The sequence below is a fragment of the Mugil cephalus genome, chromosome 11 (genome assembly GCF_022458985.1).
Source record: "Mugil cephalus isolate CIBA_MC_2020 chromosome 11, CIBA_Mcephalus_1.1, whole genome shotgun sequence".
NCBI lineage: Eukaryota > Metazoa > Chordata > Actinopteri > Mugiliformes > Mugilidae > Mugil > Mugil cephalus.
Window position 1 is genome coordinate 7,523,714 of NC_061780.1, and position 19,549 is coordinate 7,543,262.

General features: G+C 41.3%; 3 protein-coding genes across 11 annotated transcripts; 1 reads left to right on the forward strand and 2 right to left on the reverse strand.

Moving 5' to 3' along the window:
- Positions 1–70: 70 nt before the first annotated feature.
- tnfrsf1a (tumor necrosis factor receptor superfamily, member 1a) lies at positions 71–11,230 on the reverse strand. 5 transcript variants are annotated; one of them, XM_047598444.1, is made up of 11 exons: positions 11,004–11,230; positions 9,528–9,771; positions 4,184–4,278; positions 4,003–4,096; positions 3,780–3,905; positions 3,509–3,661; positions 3,343–3,421; positions 2,684–2,745; positions 1,777–1,952; positions 1,564–1,684; positions 71–1,427 (listed from the first exon to the last, which is right to left on the reverse strand). In XM_047598444.1, exons 3-11 carry the CDS (start codon positions 4,250–4,252, stop codon positions 1,129–1,131), a joined length of 1,179 nt encoding a protein of 392 aa, XP_047454400.1. In that variant the 5' UTR covers positions 4,253–4,278; positions 9,528–9,771; positions 11,004–11,230; the 3' UTR covers positions 71–1,128. The 5 variants fall into 5 exon arrangements, with proteins under 5 accessions (XP_047454400.1, XP_047454396.1, XP_047454397.1 ...); XM_047598440.1 differs by lacking the exons at positions 9,528–9,771; positions 11,004–11,230 and adding exons at positions 5,479–5,535; positions 6,110–6,270; XM_047598441.1 differs by lacking the exons at positions 9,528–9,771; positions 11,004–11,230 and adding exons at positions 5,479–5,535; positions 5,928–6,069.
- cd27 (CD27 molecule) lies at positions 6,400–13,843 on the forward strand. Of its 4 annotated transcripts, none has more exons than XM_047598449.1 (7): positions 6,400–6,538; positions 6,659–8,847; positions 8,921–9,046; positions 10,841–11,023; positions 12,748–12,786; positions 12,886–12,990; positions 13,123–13,843. In XM_047598449.1, exons 2-7 carry the CDS (start codon positions 8,592–8,594, stop codon positions 13,236–13,238), a joined length of 825 nt encoding a protein of 274 aa, XP_047454405.1. In that variant the 5' UTR covers positions 6,400–6,538; positions 6,659–8,591; the 3' UTR covers positions 13,239–13,843. The 4 variants fall into 4 exon arrangements, with proteins under 4 accessions (XP_047454405.1, XP_047454406.1, XP_047454407.1 ...); XM_047598450.1 differs by having other exon boundaries at positions 6,424–6,538; positions 6,638–8,847; XM_047598451.1 differs by having other exon boundaries at positions 6,465–8,378; positions 8,706–8,847.
- si:dkey-260g12.1 lies at positions 13,797–19,435 on the reverse strand. 2 transcript variants are annotated; one of them, XM_047598446.1, is made up of 11 exons: positions 18,628–19,435; positions 18,383–18,452; positions 18,196–18,232; positions 17,767–17,877; positions 17,459–17,596; positions 16,555–16,648; positions 16,338–16,390; positions 15,068–15,184; positions 14,786–14,808; positions 14,588–14,693; positions 13,797–14,417 (listed from the first exon to the last, which is right to left on the reverse strand). In XM_047598446.1, the coding sequence occupies exons 2-11, from the start codon at positions 18,449–18,451 to the stop codon at positions 14,146–14,148; spliced, it is 1,020 nt and encodes a 339-aa protein (XP_047454402.1). In that variant the 5' UTR covers position 18,452; positions 18,628–19,435; the 3' UTR covers positions 13,797–14,145. The 2 variants fall into 2 exon arrangements, with proteins under 2 accessions (XP_047454402.1, XP_047454401.1); XM_047598445.1 differs by having other exon boundaries at positions 16,555–16,651.
- Positions 19,436–19,549: the final 114 nt, after the last annotated feature.

Here is a 19,549-nt window from a genome sequence, read left to right on the forward strand (position 1 = left end):
GTTGAAGACTCAAAGCTGGAATGCAGACTGGAAGCCTGCGTGCAATTAAACAGACAATCACATCGTCAAATATTTTTTCACACATTTAATCTGAACTCGTGAGATCAGTCTAGGAGACACAATGCATGGCACATTTGACATGTTCACTGCAGCTCATTCACTGCACACCAGGAATTCTTCCGACTGTGTGAATGAAACTGATCAACATCAGCGCTTGCAGGCCGAGACTAGTATCGTGAAAGCTGCTCGGCCGAGACAGACTGGGATGAGGCGTGTCGTGTTTTCTCCAACAGTAATGAATAATGCTTGTGTGATGAGGTTGAAAAGAATGCTAATGGGGCTGTGAACAGCCTGTGAAGAGTGGCAGTGGGTGGGTCAACAGCAACAGGGAACAACAAACTTCCTGTAACTGTAACTGTTCCCTTACTTTTTCAGTAAAGTGGACCAGATGGTATAACTAGAGCTACTAATACATTACTAGTTAACTCTGTGCTACTGATTAAATACTCAGTTTATTTATGCACATTACTCATGTATTATGAAAGGCCCCTATTGGTAGTCTAGATAGCAGTCTAAAGTAGTCTAAATACATGAAATGAAGCTGGTACATTGCATAAAATTTCTACACAATTTGTAAAAGTACAATACAGTATAAAAACTTACCCCTTTACAATGGATACATTCAGTATAAAATAAAGATTCTAAAACTCTAGAATTTTACAAAATTACAAAATACAAAACCATTCTCACATTTGTAGATAAAATATAAATCTACCATCTAGAGACAGAATAGCTAAACATAAAAATATACATATTTATTGAGAGGGGTATCAGTCTTAGGAAGAGAATACCCGTAAGCCGTATTGATGCTTTTATTATTTACAGAGGGTTGAGCTGAATTCATTAGTTCAAAGTCTCGTTATCGGTTACGGCTCTTATTCGCTCATAGTTTTTGTTGTTGGTAGAGTGCTCAGTCACGCTAGTAGGGTAGGAAATAAAACACTTCCTTTGGTTGTAGCACCATGTCCATGTGTTCATTCTGGAGCCATCCCTGAGGGAGTCTCTGAAGCGAACAGTACTTGGTTTCATAAGCTTCGTTTTAGACTTGGCAGGCGTTGTCAGACAGATTTACTGAACGCCATACTTATTCTCGAGTTCGTCGGCCGCCCGCTTCAGGTGCATTGCTCTCAGTTTGTCCAACAACTCTTGCAACAGTGGCTGGTGCAGCATTCCACCTTGTCCTCCTCCACCTGCACGCATGCCTCTCTCAGCCCACATCCGCAGCATCTGGTAGTGGGCTTCCCGGCAGGATCGGTGGTCCATCTCAGCTTGTTCGATTTCTGTATCCTTAACACCAAGAGAACGCACCAGCTGCTTCATCTGCAGCACAGGAACCTGATCCAGCACAGTGTAGATCAAGTCTGGAACTGCAGAAGGGAAAAACAAGAGGGGTGTTGAAAGAAAGAGATAAGAGTTAGCACAATGCTTGTCTGTATCTCGAAGGTAATAGAGCTCTGGCGAGGAGCGTTACTGCTTATTCCCTTATTGCTACTATACACTCACTCTTGATTTCCAGTGGGATGCAGTCAGGCAGTTTGGCCAGTTCCACCTCAACTACTGAACTGTGAGCTGTAGCCTCCACACTGGTCTTCTCTGAATCTCCCACAGTGCTAATCAGGATTTGCTATAAAACAACAGTTGACCAAATATTATTGACCGCAGGTGTAATCCCAGCCGAGCTAAGTAACCAGTGGTGAGACGGTCAGGTCAGGGTACCTTGCACGAATCCTGGGAAACATCAGATGTCTGAGAATTCAGAGACAGCAGTTTCCTCTTGGTAGAGCGTTTTGTCATCTTGTAGGTGATGAAAATCCCCAACAACAACAGCGCAACAAGTGCAACTACAACTCCAACAATGACATTCACCAGAAATCCACTGTCGTGTTCAGGACCTGCATGAAGAACCAAACAGGAGAGAGAAAAAAAGAAGAAAGAAGCATGTTACAATGTGCTGTTAACAAAGAAAATCACATTTGAATTATGCACACTAGAGTCTATCTCAACGCTGAAGTCATTTAATAACGTAAAGCACACAATATAAGAAATGTTACAAAAATAAAGGATTATTATTATTATTTTAACTTTATTATAACTTTTTTGCAGTAATTTCCTGCAAATACTCCTAATGGTAATTAATCAAATTAATGTACTTGGTCTAGGGAAGCAGCAAAGAATCCATTTCATTTATCATAAAAGTTTTGGTTGAAACAATTGCAACCCTATTATGAAACAATGGGCTTTCTAGCTGTGTTAGCCAACGGTAAAACCGGTGTTTGCTTCAGGTCCGAAACTACAGAAAAAAGGACTGAGTAGCCTCTTTCTTGTAACGCCTTCTGATAGACCACAACAGCAGCTATAACCAACACCAACACCTTTTTTTTTAGCCTTTTCATGACTTATAAATACACTGAGATAATTTGTACATCTTCAGGTCAGACTTTGAGTTGGGAACTGTGTTTCAGAGTTTCAGAAGGCAAGAAGAGCAGAGTTTAAGTCTAGCTATTCTAGAGGTCGTCAGATGTATTTATTATAATATGAATATAAGCTCTTGGCAAACTTGTTATTATTCTGATGATACATAAATCAGTGCTAATGTATGAAATCTGCCCTGGATCATACGCACCTTTGGTATTCAGAGATGGAGGATGAGTTGATAAACACTTCTCCTTGCACTCAGCTGTACAACTGTGGAGAACAGAGGGGACGTTTCAAAACATTGAGGAGGAAGTAGAATATCTTAAGAGGAAGTGATTAACACAAAGGCTGAGAAGACTTTTGAACACCAGCAGACGAGCTTCAAACATCCTCATATTAACACCTCATCTAAGAGCTACCAGTAGGCAGGAAACGAGAACTAAATTGAGTTCACAGTGTTGCTGTTATCTGTGGAGAGCATCTGTGTACATGTCCACTTACTAAACAATTAATACGTGACAAGAGCTCAGAGGTTTCCAGGTGCAATTTGTACTTCGAGCAACACAGTTAGACTCTAATGTTAAAAAGACTGTGGGACTACAAATGTTTCAGTGAACTAGACAGAGGTTATAATTACAAGAAATGAGCCACTGTTAAGTAGCTGTTGAAATGGCTTCACACTTTTAGTGTGTTGTAACTTCTCCATTTTGTTGCCAGTGGAAATTCTGAACAAAAACGGAACTGCGCCACAGGTTTCGAGTCCACAAACTAACTTCCCCAAATTAAAAAAAAAAAAAAACATCCCAAAACTGTAGGATAGCAATAACAGGTACAACAAAGGTTCAAATGCAACAGCAGTATACTCACGTGTCGCAGGGTATGCACTTGCCGTTGACTCTGTGGAAGTTCTCTTTGCATCCGCACACAGTGTTGTTCTCTGGCGTACCTGTGCACAGCAAGATTGTCTCTAATTAGGCTGAACTGGAAAAACATGACTGTACAGCACAATGTATTGGCGGACCATAAGACTTACACATAGAAGTTTCCTTTTCATCAGGGCCACATGGCGTACATTTGAGACACTGCGACGTTTCCGAATCTATTTTGGATTTGTAATATCCAGTCTTACAGTGGCAAATAGTGTTTCGGTCTATTGCACATTTCGAGAATGTCACTTCGTATGGCTCTGTATAAAAGTTGAAAAATTGAGAAAAGTTGAGGAAACTGTAACCTGGTGCTGCATTGGCGATTCCAAGCTATGAAACCGAGTTATAAAATGTATAATAAAATGTAAGTTTGTGTACTGTTGCAGCGTTTGCAGCGGCGGCAGTTGGGGTAGAAGTTCATCTGGTCCATGTATTCTCCATCAGGACAATGAGTGCAGTTACTTCTCTGACCCGGAGCATGACACTTTTCTACAAGCTTAAAACCTGAAAACATGAACATCACATGTGAAATAGAGTTAAGACTTTCTGATTTACATTAGTTACCTCGTTACTGTGTGGCATATGCAGGTGGTGATATTACCTGGAGGGCATTTATTGCAACATATTCCGTCTTTGGTGAGATAGTCCCCCACCGGACAATTTTTTACCAATGCAACGGCAGGAATTAACATGCACTGAAACAAAGAAGTTACAAAGATTTTTAGTAGTTGTCCCGATACATTATTCCTGTCTTCATGCAGTGCATTTCAAAGCTTTCTCACCATGAGGAGCAGTAAGGTCCCAACAGGGGCCTTTTTGTTCCATCGTTGTCTGTGCCCGACTCCCTCCATTATCTCATAGGGTTAGCTCAATCCATCTGGAAGACAAATAATCTGTTAAAACACCTCTAACCAGTCAATGTATATTATCATTCAGCTGAGCATACTGCAAAGAGTGAGGGTTAGGATCCTGCATCCAACAAGTGGTCCAGCTCTGTTTGGACAATCATGTCTGTTTGTTCTACCTTTTATGGTCACACCAGCCTCACAATCCTCAATCCTCCACTACATTTCATTACATCAGAATAACACTGTTCTTTGACGTCACTGCTACACAACATGCTCGTGTGGATACTTTAGCATGCTAAGTGTTAGCATCTAACAGGTTAAAGCTACATTCAAAACTTTTTCTTCTATATAATCATCAGGTCACTGATGACTGTTTCATATTTATAGTCTGTAGCACTCATTTGGTTTGTGCTGCAAAACGCTGGCAAAAGTCCACTGACTAACAGTGTGTCTCAGCCCTGCAGTCCCCACACTGTCCACTCTGTTGCTGCGTTGGCAACATATCAGCAGAATGACAAAAAGTCACTGAAGTCTATATTTTTGCAACTTACAGAAAAAGTTCAGACAAAAGCAGGAAAGCGCCCCCATCACGTCAGCTGAGTGGGTTTAGGCATACATTTCTGGTTCTGATTTTTTTTCTATTTTTTTTTAAATAATCAAAGTACAAAAATCTGGGGCAGAGGTCCAGTGTGCCTTGTGAGTAATAAAGCCATAAGCCTTTAGCTGACAAGCACAGATCTGCACTTTATCAGTGTTGTTTCATATGTGAGAATGTAGAGTTGAGCAGACATGCCCTGAAAAGGCCAGGATCAAAAAAAAAAAAAAACGAACAGTTTCGGTAACAACATGACCTTTTCTTTTTCCTAAGTCATATTTTACATGTTTACATCAGAAGGACAAGAAGAGGAACTACAAAAAAACAAGTCTGTTCTCAAGTTATTATCTCACTAAGACAACAATGAATTCATAATAAAGGACTCACTAGATTAGAATAAAGGGTCAGTTAACACAAATTACATTACTATGTTTATCCACATGTATGACTAGGGGTTAAACAGTTTAGAGTTAACCCTTGACATAGGAGCATCCATAAATGAGATTTCGTCTGGTAATCCAATAAAATGAAGATCAGTTTTAAGTTACTAATCAGAGTAATACAAGCACTTAATTGTTTTGTTTTTTTTTAAGAAAAAGAAACAAGAATGGTAAAAATGAAAACACAGACTTACTGAGTAATCATTACATTTCACAGAGGGTTGGAGTTTCAGGGGTGGATTTCTCAGCAGCTGAGCAGATGAAACGAAACTATCAGCAATATCCAGGTAGATATGCAGTTCATTCATTCATTAATTAGACATTCGTTAATACACCGCAGAATGTTTTATTTATTTGACGTAATTTCGCATTATTAATGCAACTTAGTTGACTGAGCGGGGTAATGGCGCATATAAAATAAAAATAATAGAAATGTGGGGTTGTTTTGAGGAAAACAACGTTTGTAGAGACATATCGAACGGAAGACTTTACTGTGGATTTGCAAAACCAGTCGCACTTTATTTCTGCGCCACTTGTTGGCCAGCGACTCCCCTCCACTTCCCCGCGTCACAAACAGACTAACAGATAACAATCAAACGTTGACACAACTTTTTAAACAACTCAAACGTACATGTTTACTTACACCCAACGTTGACGCATTTTTGTACTAAATGTACTCATGATTTTTCATTTTTTTTTTGCCTCGCGTCTCGCTGGTTTCGGTTTAACGCACACACCACAGCCAGTACGCCCACTCAGTCCCAAGACCGATATAATCTATCCTTCCCACAGGCTGACATGCAAAGATATTTTGCCTTCACCTACCTGGACATTTGCGAGGGATGTTTACGTACTCCAGCTCCGTGTATCGACATCAGTATTTCAGATAATGTAGCCTACATACACTTTTTAATTGAGACAGAGCGGCACCAGCGTCGTTGCCCAGTCTAAGCTAAGGGCGAGGGGAAGGAGGAGGAGGGACCCAAACGGGAAACAGCTTCGTCACCAGCGCATTTCAAGGAATTGTAAAGCAGGCAAGAAGGCACTGACAAGCTGTTAAGCCCGTCTGATCGGTGAACTCAGACAGGTGAACGCGCCTGCATGTGACTCACTGTCAGGTTAAGAAAGAAGAAAGAAACAGGGACATTTTTTTTTTTTTTTAAATGCTGATTGAAATCTGAGTCAGCATGGAGGACAGGGCCACAAGAGGATCCTAAGTGTAAATACGAACAAACACAAGTAGTATATACACTGGTAAACACCCTGCTTTGCTCTCAGTGTTCTTCAATAAAATAGACACAAATCAGCCACAGCATTATGACCGTCTCCCTAAATTAACCTAACATTGTGTAGGTCTCCCTTGTGTCTCCACAGTTGTGACTCATCAGAGAATGGACGTGGGTCTTCTGAGGGTGTCCCGTGGTGTTTGGTAACAGAATGTTGTCGGTGGGAGCCACTGGGTGACCTCTGAGTTGAGAAGAGCGGTCTCTGCTGCCTATCAGGTCATGACTTCGAAATCACTAAGATTTATTGTTGAAATGAAGAACATCACTACATAAAATCATTTTCTTTATAATGAAAATCATCTTTGTATTTAGACAGCGTTCCTGTAACTTTTCTGACTGTACGTGCGAGCGTCATCGTTTTCAAAAATTTGATGGCTGGCGTTTTATGCACGAGGCCAGCAGAGTGTAGCCTCACGCGACCTTGCACACACTTAGCGAAAGAGCTCAATCAGCAAAGCAAGACAAGTACTTCCTCAGAAAAACCACATCCTTCGTTCTCTGTGAAAAAAAAGAAAAGAAAAAAAAAGTGTGTCCCCAGTGCTCTTCTCCTCCTCTTCCTCCCACCTCACATCTTGTCTGTGTCACACCCACACACTGTCCACTTAAACATCAATTTCAACAAGCGCACGTGCGAGTGTAAATACACACACTCTTTCGGGTCAGCCATGCAGACTTAAGCCCCCGAATCTGACTACAGATATGCGCCTCGACGAAAAATGCTGCTTTTGTTTATCTGTTTACCTCATCTCAGTTATGTCAACATGTTCCTGGCAAAGGTTACTCTGAAGTTCTGCTCAAACACACCAATCCTTACGGTCAAGCATCACTAAAACTGAAACCTGTACACAGACATGACCAGGTTCAGTCAGTTCAGAGTGATTTTGATCCCAGCTACATCTCGCCTAGTCATTTCTGTTCCCAGTTTGACTGTTGTACTCACTCAGAGCCGCACTGGTCCACTGAGGCAGCCCCTTTTAGACTGCACTTCCTCAATCTTGAGCGATGCGGGTCACGTGTTGTGCTCTGGTGTTGCTGAAGTTGACATATTTAAATCTAACGCAGCATGGCAGCAAATTGAAGACTAGGCACAAGATTCGGCGGACGGGAAAGATTCACCCATAAATGCAAATTCTTTGGTTAGCACTAATTAAATTCTCACACCCACACTGCAAATTGTGCTGTAATTGAAGAAATTTCCTTCTAGGTGACTTTGGTGAATTTCAAATGAAATGCCATGTGTCTCCTAGTATGTTGCATGTCACCGCATGAGAGGGCGGTGTTTTGACAGACCCTTATCTTGTTATTTGTACTTTCACACTGGTAAAGGATGACAAATGTCGAGCTTTAGGAAGGAATTATTTGCATTTGGTAGAACCTCTCTTCATTTCTTGGAATAATTGTTGATGTCAACAGTTTTCTGGAACAAGAACGAGTAAATGAATAGTGATATTTCAAAGCAAGTGACCTCATCATTCAAGAAAGACAAAGACACAGAGACAGGGGGGAGGGAGAATGAGAGAGAGGGAAGGAGAGACCGTTTGCAGCATAAATGTGGATGAAACGAAAGAGCTGATGGAAAAGAGTGGAGGCTGGTGGATGGCATGTTTTTGTGCACAGAGCTGAGGGGTCGCAAGAAAAGACAGACACGGGAGGAAAGAGCAGAGCATAGATATTTCAAAGACAAGGTTAGACTTTCACAATGAGTCATCACTGACGTTTCACGATTCCCCTGATTAACTTCTAGTCCCCTGTTCAGTCTCATACTCAGAGGGTCCCAGGTTACATCTTGTCGTACCTGCTCTGCCACGGTAAGTAAAGACTCTTACAAAGTTGTTTGTCTGTGAGTTAAATATTTAAATGTTGAAAGTCGGAAGCTGCAGTTTGAAGTGAGGCTAGTAGAGTGTCTTATTATCTGATTTTATACATCATTCTGCTTTATTCAGATGTGAAATGTGCGTATAAACCCTGTTCGGTTACGACACTCGCCATTAACGCTGTGGACATTTATTTTTACCAGGTGCATGTTGTTTCATTCAGTATCTGCTGGCATTCGTATAAAAACTGATTGTTGTCCGCCTTCTCCTCCTCCTCCTCCTCCTCTCCCCTCATCCTTCCCCTCCTCATCCTCTTTCCAGATGCTGTCACTCTGTCATTTAACTTTTACTTTACTGTGTAGTCTCTCCTTGGTCTTCTCTGTCCCTGCCTTACAGTGCAATGAAAAACAATATCTCTGGCCACTTAAGGCACCCAAATACTGCTGTGACATGTGCACTCAAGGTATAGTAACTTCCTTTTACCTCCGCACATTACATGGTTAATATAGTGTTATAACTTACTGTGTGTGCTCTAGGTAAATTTATGGTCCGGCGCTCAGAAACCTCTTGTGAAATAACATGTAACCCATGCAAGGATGACCAGTATGCCCACACCTTCAACACAGAAATGGCCTGCAAGTTTTGTAAAAAATGCAACGGTGGTAAGTCACTTCACAGCTTTTTGCTTTTGGGGGGTGAGGTGTCAATTACAGTTCATATGACATATGAAAGGTGTAAAGGACAACTTGTAACAGAAGTAGTGTTAGTAACAGAAATTATACTACTGTGTTGTGTGATTTGTATGTGGTGGGCTGCGAGACACATTGATTGAAACTTCCATTGCTTATCAAAGAGACCTCCTTTATTTTGGTACCCGTGCTGACAAGTGTCACATTATATTACAGTCACATCAGCAGTGTGAAAATGGGACCATTTGACTGTATCACTTAGAGAATATGCAAATAGAAAAGTGGACTGGCTTTCAGTCCCCCCCTCCCACCCCCCTTCTCTTGTGGTTCCTTGCTCATTTTGTGTGTGGCTCTGTCTTTTGGCTGTGACATGTGAGTCACTGTCTCTCAGAGACCCCACCAATTAGTTACAACAGAACACTGTAAATAAGCCATGCTGTCAGTTGTTACTCACCTCCGTTTCAGAGAAGTGTGCCCATAGGTTACATGTGTGAGGGGATTTCCCATTTCATGTATCATGGGGGGGGATACAGTCAGACAGAGATGAAAGACAGACGGAGAGGAGGGTCTGAGAAGCCCCCTGTGAGCCAGCTCAGCCCAGGGTCAATAGGTTGGGATTCTTCAGAACAAGTTCATAAAAATAGCACCTTGTGCAGCACGTCCCACCGAGACAGGAGGCGGTTGAAAAAGTAGACCATCTTTATGTCAGTGGAAAAAAGAAAAACACAGAAAAGTGGTAAACATCGGAAAGAGCAGCAGACAGAAATGTCATATCCTATTGTCTTACTCAGGTCTCTGTTCTGCTACAGGTGAGCAAAAACAGCCTGTTATGCTTATTTTTAAATGTCACTGTGGAAAACGTAAATGAGAGAAAAGACTGAGAGTGTGTTATTGTCAGTCTGAACTTTGGGTGCATGAGCATTTCAGCAGATTCTGACACCTGAGCATGGACCAAGAAGCTTTCTTCACAGATTGTGACCAATGACTTGTAATCTAATATTGTAAAGTATGACTGTGTACAAACATTCAAAAACTGAAAATAGAACTGAAGTTGGTGCTGTAAAAACTCTTTAAAGATCAAATATCTCAAGTCTGTGTGGAGGATAGTAGGCGTTCCAAATGTCAGATAATACATTTGCACAGGCTTCAGGCCAATTAACGGCTGTGGAAACTAATTTAAGTGGAAAGGATTCAGCCTACACAAAAAACTTGACACACTCTTTGAGTGCAGCAGTATAAAACATGTTTCTGTCACACTTTACTTTTGGTCAAGTCCGCAGTGGACATAAAAATGTGTTTCAGAGACTCTGTGTGGCTCAGTCCCTCAAATGGCAAAAAATATCACTATTTCTGATTTTCATTGTCATAGTTAGTTACAAACACTGCTGTTTTGTGATGACTTTGACTCTGTGGAAGTCATACAGGTAGTTGTCTGTGTGTGAGACTGTGAAAGGAAATTTGCTGAAGCATTTAGTAAGAAAGAAATTGCTTCATCAAAGTGAAATACTGCTTTCAGTGAGAAATAACAGCCGCATGTGTCTCCAAAGAAGTGGTATCAGAAGTGATAATATAACCATCTTATGACTTAAAACCAGAATCTTTACCTGCCATGCCCAGTTTGTGAGTCAATTCACATTTACTGATTCATGACATGTCTTAAAGATAGGCTTTGTGCGTATGTGTGTTTGTCACACACGTACACACATAAGTCATACTCTTTCTTTACGTTATCTTTTAATTAACGGTGATGGTTTATTTCCTCCCCAGACAACATGCTGGTGAAGTCCAACTGTAGCGCCGTCCAAAACACCGTGTGCACATGTAAAGCTGGCTACAAATGCAAAGATGGTGACTGCACACAGTGTGTCTTGATACCCACCACTGCCAGACCCACCACCAGATCCACTACCAGACCCACCACCAGACTCACCCTCCGTCCATCCACTGCAGGTAAGCTCTCTCTGCACCTTCAGCCTCCTTTGACACGGAACTTATACATATTATGAGCATTTCAGCATCACATTACATGAATGCAGCATTAAACTTTACATATAATAACAGGAAAAAAACAGCGTTCTGAATTCATTGCTAAAATAAATTTAACATATAATATGTGAAAACAGATAAGACCAGTACTACAGTGGCTAGCGTAAAAAAAAAAAAAAAAAACTGACGTAGTTTCACTGATGTCTCTGGTTCGGCATCTGTTGCACCACAACCAGCACTGTGCAGGGGTGTGGTCAAACGTGGTCCTTTTTATCACTCATAACCACATTTACTCACACGGTGCCAAACTGGATGCGGGTTGACGCGGCAGAAATCGCTTTTACGCTAATTTCCTGTGTTAAGTTACACAGTTAACGGCATGATTTGTGTTGCTGCACATTAAATGAGTCAACAAGAGATTACGAGAATTTCTGAAAGTAAAACAGAGCTTATCCTGGTAGTGCTCAAAGATTCAGACAAGATGCTGACTGATACGAACTGGATGTAAGATAGCATATTGTGCCTTGTAAAAATGACTATGATTCTATGTAGCTTATCTGATCTATAAAAGGTCGCGAAAAGCGAGCATGGTACTCTCAGCACTAAACTCATACTCAAAATACGCAATTTACAGATGTCCTCAGCTCTGTCCGACATTTTTGCATCTTTTAGCTCATTTTTTTTGCGTTCACAGTCTGCAAGTCACTTCTCTGGCCAGAATTAGCTCCACTCTTTTTAGCTGTCCCTTATGTGCCCAACACTAAAGGCCCGCAGACACACTGCAGTTTAGTAACCTCCTGGTGGAGATACAGTAAAACTTTAGACAAACCAGACATGTAGTGACGAAAACAGCGATAAAACATATGAAATATGCCATCGCTTTGTGGAGAAAAACGTGTATATGACCTCAATTGTCAGTCTCCTCTGATGTTTACTATGCAGGTAATGGTTTTGGTTAGTCTCTGGCAGCACTTCATTAAAGGTTCAGGAAACGTTGCGGTGTGGTTTAATACTGCAGTGTGAACTCATCAATGTGTGACAATATGTTTACATCCGACAAAGACCTCACTACTCAGCCCAAACGCATCCTGACAGCTCTGGTGCTGATCAGTGACTGATCGACTGATTCATTTCTTCAAAATGTGTCGAATGTAAAACGCGTACTGTGGATGAGAAAACCACTGACAATATGGATGTAAGTCCTAGCAGGCAGGGTCAGTCAGGCTTGTTGAGCGCAGTTCTTTCCTCCTTGTTGATTTTTGCAAAATATGATTTTGTTTTTCATCAGGGTCGTCTTCTGGGGCCTTCATAAAAATGCTGTTTATCGCAGCGTTTAACCAAAGTTAGTCAGTTGTGTCTGAGTTTCTCTCAAATCACAACAGGTATACAGTGAACACTGTAACTGTGGCACTGCACTGTACAGTAACTGTGGAGGTGTGAGTGCATTTACACGTTTATGCAGTTACTATAAATAATGTAAACAAAGGAGCTGGTATTAACGTCGATAAAGTCTTTGGATGGGTTGACATCACCCACCAACTGTTTGTTCACTCTGCTATCTGCTATCTGTGGAGAATGTGGCCCACTGAAGTTATTTGTGGTATGTGATTATGAAGCCAGGCTTCCTGAGAGTGAGCTCACAATCTAAAGTTGTTTCCTGAACACGTTTCCTAATCTCTCCCCTCCAGCCCTGACAACACCTGAGTTTGCTACACCACAAATAAAAGGTAAAGTCCGCTAATTTTGTGCCAAAGAAATGTTTGAGCTCTCTCCCGAGTGAGAGCTGATTAAATTCTCATGTGTCTCTCTCCTTCACATTAATACAGATACGGTGTGGTTCCTGGTGATAATCGCCCTCCTGTGTGCAGGAATCGCACTGGTCATTGCAACAAAAGTCAAACCATTTCTGCGCTGGATCAGGTCCAATCATGGTTAGTAGATTAGTGGCACACAGGGGGAATACTGAGGATACCACTTTTACCGTTTCATGCACAGCAAGAAGATTTTGTTTTATTGACGCGAGTGATCATCACCTTGTGTGTCTATGTAATTCCTCTGTGCAGGCTACTTTTTGGCTGAAAAACCAGTACCACAAACAGAGGATGAGGACGTGTCTAAGCCTGTCCAGGAAGTCTGCGGAAAATGTGACCAACTGATTGAATTGTGTATTAAAGACTAGAGACCAAATTCAGACGAGGATGAAAAAAAACTTGACGGGACGGGAGGCGGCGCACAGCGGCTTCAAAGCATCACTCGCTGCTTTGGACATTTATGACAAGTGGAGCTCAACACCACTAAGGTCTGTGCTGGCGAATGGAACCGAAGAAGAAAAAATGAAAGACTCATGGTTCAAGACTACTGATGTTTCCTTAGGTGATACAAAGACTGTTTGACATCTGTGACGTTACGATGATAAAAGGGTATAAAAACACTGGGTGACAATATGGAAGAATCTAAAAATACAGAGCTGGGCACTGTATCCATTACATACTTGAGTTAGAGAGTGTTGCAGTATGCTGTAGAGGTATGTACTATGGTACACAGAGTTAAAGATATTTCAAATCTTTATATTTAGATCCATTTATATGTACTGTGTATATATATTTACACACATATATGTGTGTATATATAGATACGTGTGTTTATGTACGTCTGTGTGTAGATACTGTATAAATAGACTTTTTAAATTCAAATTATGATCATGGGCGAGTGTGGTGTAAAAACGTACATACATTTCTTCCACTTAGCTTTCTTTATTCAAAATAAAATGTCATTTTACTTGAAGTGCGTAATACTTATGCAAGACATTAATACTAATAGCTGACAAAAAGAGTATATTTACAAGTATAACTTACAAAGAAGATCAACCTCCAGTTGCAGTGCAGTGCAGTGAGATTTTTTCCAGAACCTGCAGGAAATGATTTCACTGCAGCGAGCTGTGCTCTCTTCACAGGATACCAGAGAAAGATTAGTTTGTTCCACAGAAATCTGTGGCTTCATAGTTTTATGAGTCCTTCCTTTAAGAGAACATTTCTTATGAACAGTTTGGATATCTGCCGCCAGGACTGTGACAACAAGTCACTGCATCATAGCGCCTCCTCCTTCGACACATGGCAGTCCTTCCCCTGCTCCTGGGACGGGAAGAAAATGCTGTCTATCTCCCCGCTCCTCTCCTCCTCAGAGAGATGAATGCTGTGGGGGGATGTAGGGTGAAACACGGGACAGTCTCTCTCGTCTTCCTCTTCGCTGTTGATTCTCTCCGTTGTCTTCCCGCCCACGATCGTTGGGCCAACTTGGCCGGTAAAGTGATTGAGCAGGCTGAAGATGACCGTGCCTGGATTGTGTACATGAACGGGACCTACGGGGGGGGAAAAGATTAAGCATACTTTAAGTAACCAGCACTGTCCTCAACAACTAACTACAACCCAGACTCATAACAGTAACACAGCTGCATCTTTCACATTTTTTATTTTCTTTATGACACTAAAATGTGAGTCAAATACTTTGCATGCTTTTACTAAGCAGTACCCAGATTAGATGCTGAAAGGGACGAAGACTGCTGCTTCGCACTGAATGAGTCTCGGGGCAAGTGATGAGTTGACTCCTTTGTCTTGTGTGAAGCATCTTGTCTTTCCTGAAGAAGAACATGACCATCGATGTGAAGCAGACAAAAGAAAAAAAATATCCGTATATGTGTAAACACGTGAGAGTCCCTTAGATACATACCTCATGACATATCTTTGCAATAGCTGAAAAACAGCAGATTAAGTAATGAGTAAGAGAAAACTACTTATTTGACACACACACACACACACATTCATCTGTGTCTGATTTAGACGGCTGAAACCGTCGCACCACATCTGCGGAGCTCGAGATACAAACTCTAATCCCAGTCATTTCCACACCTCTTGAGTTAAATGTTTATTGTTTCCCACAAGTGATTCAGTCACAGAGACAGTTCATCAGAAACAGTAAATTAGCCTCTCCTGGATTTAAATGGCATCTTACTTTGCCTGAAACAAGTTCTATCTCCAGGGCCACGGCCACAGAACAGGATCACAAGAGCCACAGATCCCAGGACAACCACCGGACACAGGATGGCTGCCAGCTGACTGCTAGTATGGTCTGTGTGTGAGAGAAAGGGAGAGAAAACAAATGAGTCAAGGCTGCTCCACGTTTGCAGAATAGTGTATTATATAAAAAAAAAAGAACAACAACAAAAACAGTTGGTTCAAAATAAAAAAAGAAAGTTTCAGGGACAGGAATGTTGGTACCATTATATTTTGTGGACAACCCTTTGAGGAAGTCACTGTAATCTAGTGCCTTGTTAAGGTTTTAATGAGGCCCTGCTGGACTACTTGTTTCTCTTCATGATCAGTCCAGTTCTCTCAGGTCTGGCGAGTACCTTCTCTCAAATGTGAGGTCCTTGCTATAGATGTTCAGCTGGATTAAGATGGGACTCATAGGCTCAAGCTTTTATCAATGAACAGCATGTTTGGCTCCACTTCAAGCTGACAGTTTCAGTGTGCGACTCTTTTTAGTTACATACACCAGCTGTAATCATCTGGGATCTTATGGAAGATATGGGACACACTGAGTCTATAGTCAGCGGCCAGCATTTGTGTACTTAGGTAGAGAAGTGCCTCAGCTGTGTCCGATTCAGTTTTCACTGTAAATATGTACATACAAGTAAATATGGGTACACTGGGGAGCAGACTGCGCGGTTAGGTGCTTGCTCTGAGCACCTCAGTCATAATGAGACGATCAAAGCAGTGATGTAATGGTCCCAGAGCTGCATCTCAAATTACCCCCATCATGACCCACTTTTCTACAATATGAACCCTCAGACACCCTCAGAGAGAGTCACGCCCCCGAGACCATTAAGCCAGATGTCAGACAAGGAGCTAAAACACTGACGACAGTAGCAATATCGTCAGTTCTGCAGATGCTGGTTCACACGAAACAAAGATCATCATTGTCTTTAATCTTTAGTAAAATCAACTTCAATGATTTTTCAACTTCAATCAACTTCAATGATTTTTTTTTCCAAAATATCAGATACACCAAAAACACCAAGACAATCACAGTAACCATTGTCTAGAAAAAGAGGATGGCAGATCAAATGAATAAAACTGCCTTTACTGGAGTGCTGTTCCTACTGTAGCAAGGCTAAACATATTTCAGTTCTTTTACAATTTCCAGCCAATTGAAAATATTAACTACACCTGACACAGTATTTTTTTTTTTTTTTAACACATACACACTCTTAGATACTGACCTGTTTTGGGATTCGTGCCATTAAATGGCTTTGGGAAAGGCCCAGGGTCGCAGCTGTGGGAGATAAAGGCGACATGTTGGAAATTTGCAACACTTATGTTATGAATTCTTAAGTCATTTTAATGTAAAACAGTGAAAGTTAGGAAGCATTTGAAACAGTTTTAAGTTCCAGCCTGGGAGATCTTTGAAACTGTAGCCAGAGATATTGTGTGACTCACTTGGGAGACTGACAGGGTTTGGGAGTGCTGCTATGTTTTGAGGGAGCTGAGGGAGGCGTCTGTTTAGTTTGGCTTGAAGTCAACACTTCTGGTGCTTCTAAACAAGAGAAACACATCAGGGTCCTCTTTCAGTTTTTTCAGACAAACATCAAACCAATGTCACAGATATGCCTTAGTCAAATGACAGTTTTGTATTCTTTTTCTTGAACTTACATGAAAGCTCTCTTTTTTATTATGTAGACTAGTGGAAAAGATGGTCCTGCACCGAATCTCAGTTTCGTTTAGTGGGATTAAGCATAATGTTATGTTGTAATGACTTTAATTACCACCTTTCTGGTGCTGTTTCAACATAAACTCAAGATTTAGTGACTGTTATTCTGGGAAAAGGCTCTGGACATGAATTTTTCCAGTTGGCGTTTGGCCACGTCTCATGTTATTTCCCCCTTTATCGTTCCCCATATTTCCTGTGATTATGCTGCTGTGAGTGTACAAATGAATACAAGATCATAATCCCCATGGTGATGAAATCAACATCACCCAAGCAGTGAGTCAGTCTGGACATGAGGGCTAAACAGTGTGTTAATGGTCACTATAAATCTATGTCCAATATAACACATCTGCTGTGTACAGCAAGACAGGTACTTGCGACACATACCTACAACCTACTGTTAGTATTACTATTGGAAGCCATAGATATAAGTATTTCCTACCCCACTGTTCACCTCATTAAGAGCCAGATTACAGATTACAGCCTTGGCATATTTTAATTTTTTTATTGATCAGACACCTGTTAATTACTTCCTTGTGGCTGACAGTGTAGTGTAGTAGTACACTCTGTTGGACATGAGGCCCCCTGCTGGTTTAAACCTGTCTAATGACAGCGACTGCTCCTGTCACTATTTACCGGTCGTCTCCTGGATCTTCTCACATTCTCTGCAGTTCATCGAGACCGGGACAAAGTCATTGCAATTGAAACCAGGCGCACAGATGCACTTCAGGTCGGAGGTGCTGGTGCAGTTCTGAACCACTATCAGATTAAATTCTGAGAAAAATAGAGACGACTTAAGGTAAAGGGTCATTTCTGAAATGCAAAGACAACTAATAATAGATTTCCGGTTTCTTATAGAAACTCAAAGATCACCAGTATCATCACATCATCTGACAGAGACGGATGAAACCGTTAAAGGCAGGAATGAGTCACAGTTTCTTTACCTGGTCTGCAGTCGCCAAAGCAGCGATGGCAGCTGGTCTCCAAGTTCCTCTTAGTTGTGTATTGATTTGCAGGACATGGTTCACACTTTGAGCGAGACAGCCTGTACTCACCTGACAGAACAGAAAGGAGCAAATGAGAACAACCGGATGACAGCAAGAGCAAAGAGACTGCAGTCGAGTGCATATTAATGAAGGATGTGGTCGTACGCCACAGGCTCTATGCACAGTATGCGTCATTTTTCATCAGTACAGAAAAGAAAAAACAGTCTGTGAGAAAGATAGACACTAAGTGTCTCTCTGGCTCATAGTGATTTCCAGCACTTAATCACTGCTGACTCATTCATTAATAATAATGAGTAAAAGTGAAGAAGAACCCTAAAAAACTGTTGAAAAATGAGGAAACTTCACAGAAGATCAAGAACCTCTTACCTGCACTACACCATTCACTCTCGTCCGTCCTCTCACTCTGTTAACATAGTTGGACAAGAAGGTTTAAACCACTTTATCAACACACAGGTTGCGCTCATACATGTGATGCATTTTTCACACTCGACACATTGATTTGTCAAGAAATTATTCAATAACGAAGGTGGATAAACTGAGGAAGGCTATTTACCACAGGGTAGGTGAGCGCCTGCTGTGCAAGTACCATCAGGACAGCCACAAAGTATTGCACAAATCCCATTCTATTGGCAAACATTTGGAAAGAAAGTAGTAGTTAATACATCTGAAAAACCACCTCTTTAAAAAGCAGGATCATTCTTAAAATCCTTAAACGCAGCTGCACCAGCACAAGTTTTATATCACAAACAGGGTTCACTGGAATAAAACGTAAAATATGAGAAAAAGAATCGGTTTTACCTCCAGTATGATGTGGCTGCTGCTCTGCTTCTTTTGTTTTGTTAACTTCCTCAAGGTGTGCCTTTCTCTCCGTCTTCTCGCTCACTCTACCCATCCTCTGTGTCACTATTTCCTTACCTGGTTACATCTTCCTGTCTTCACCGCCCACTGATTTCTGCTGCTGTCCCGTCTGTTTACACGGCTCGAACATGCAGACCGTCTTCTGACGACGGTTTCTGCATCAAAGCCTCATCACTTTCCGTGCACACTGCAAGATCTGATGGAGGATGGAGCGAAAGAATGAACTGTACAGTTGTGTGTGACAACAGCGTGATGGAAGAGCCAATCTTTCTGGCATCTGCCGTCGTCGCCGATTTGTTTTATTTATATTAGTGTGAATCGGGCAGAAGTATTCCTTTGCTTAAGTAAAAGTACTACTGCATTGAAACATTATGTATAATGTTATCAACAACTTCCTAAAATATAATAGCGCCTACACTGCAGCGTAAAAAGTCTTTCATTTAGATTTTTTCTGTTTAGATTCTGCTACTTTTGAATGTCTAACTACACGTTTTCACCGCGTGCTACCGCCATGACCGAAACCACCATTTGTTCTTAGAATTTGTAGAAAATCTGTGTCAATGGTTCTCTGCCCTTAATTTGGTAAACAAAAATTTGGTAAACAAATGTAAAAATGTATTTAGATCACTAGAAAATAAGGCCCTTGTGAACATTAGCTCACTTCTTCGAGGAACCTAATAAAGCTTGTAGGCTCGGCGTTCATTCAGAGGTGCACCTTGAAGACCACACGTGACCTGAGAATGATTTTCTCGACCTCACCAAGAGGCGCCGTGATGGGATTTAAAATGTGCACACAAGTTACCACTGTAGGGATCCCAAAGGCTAAGAGAAAAGTCTTCATGGAGAAACGTGTTGTGTTTTG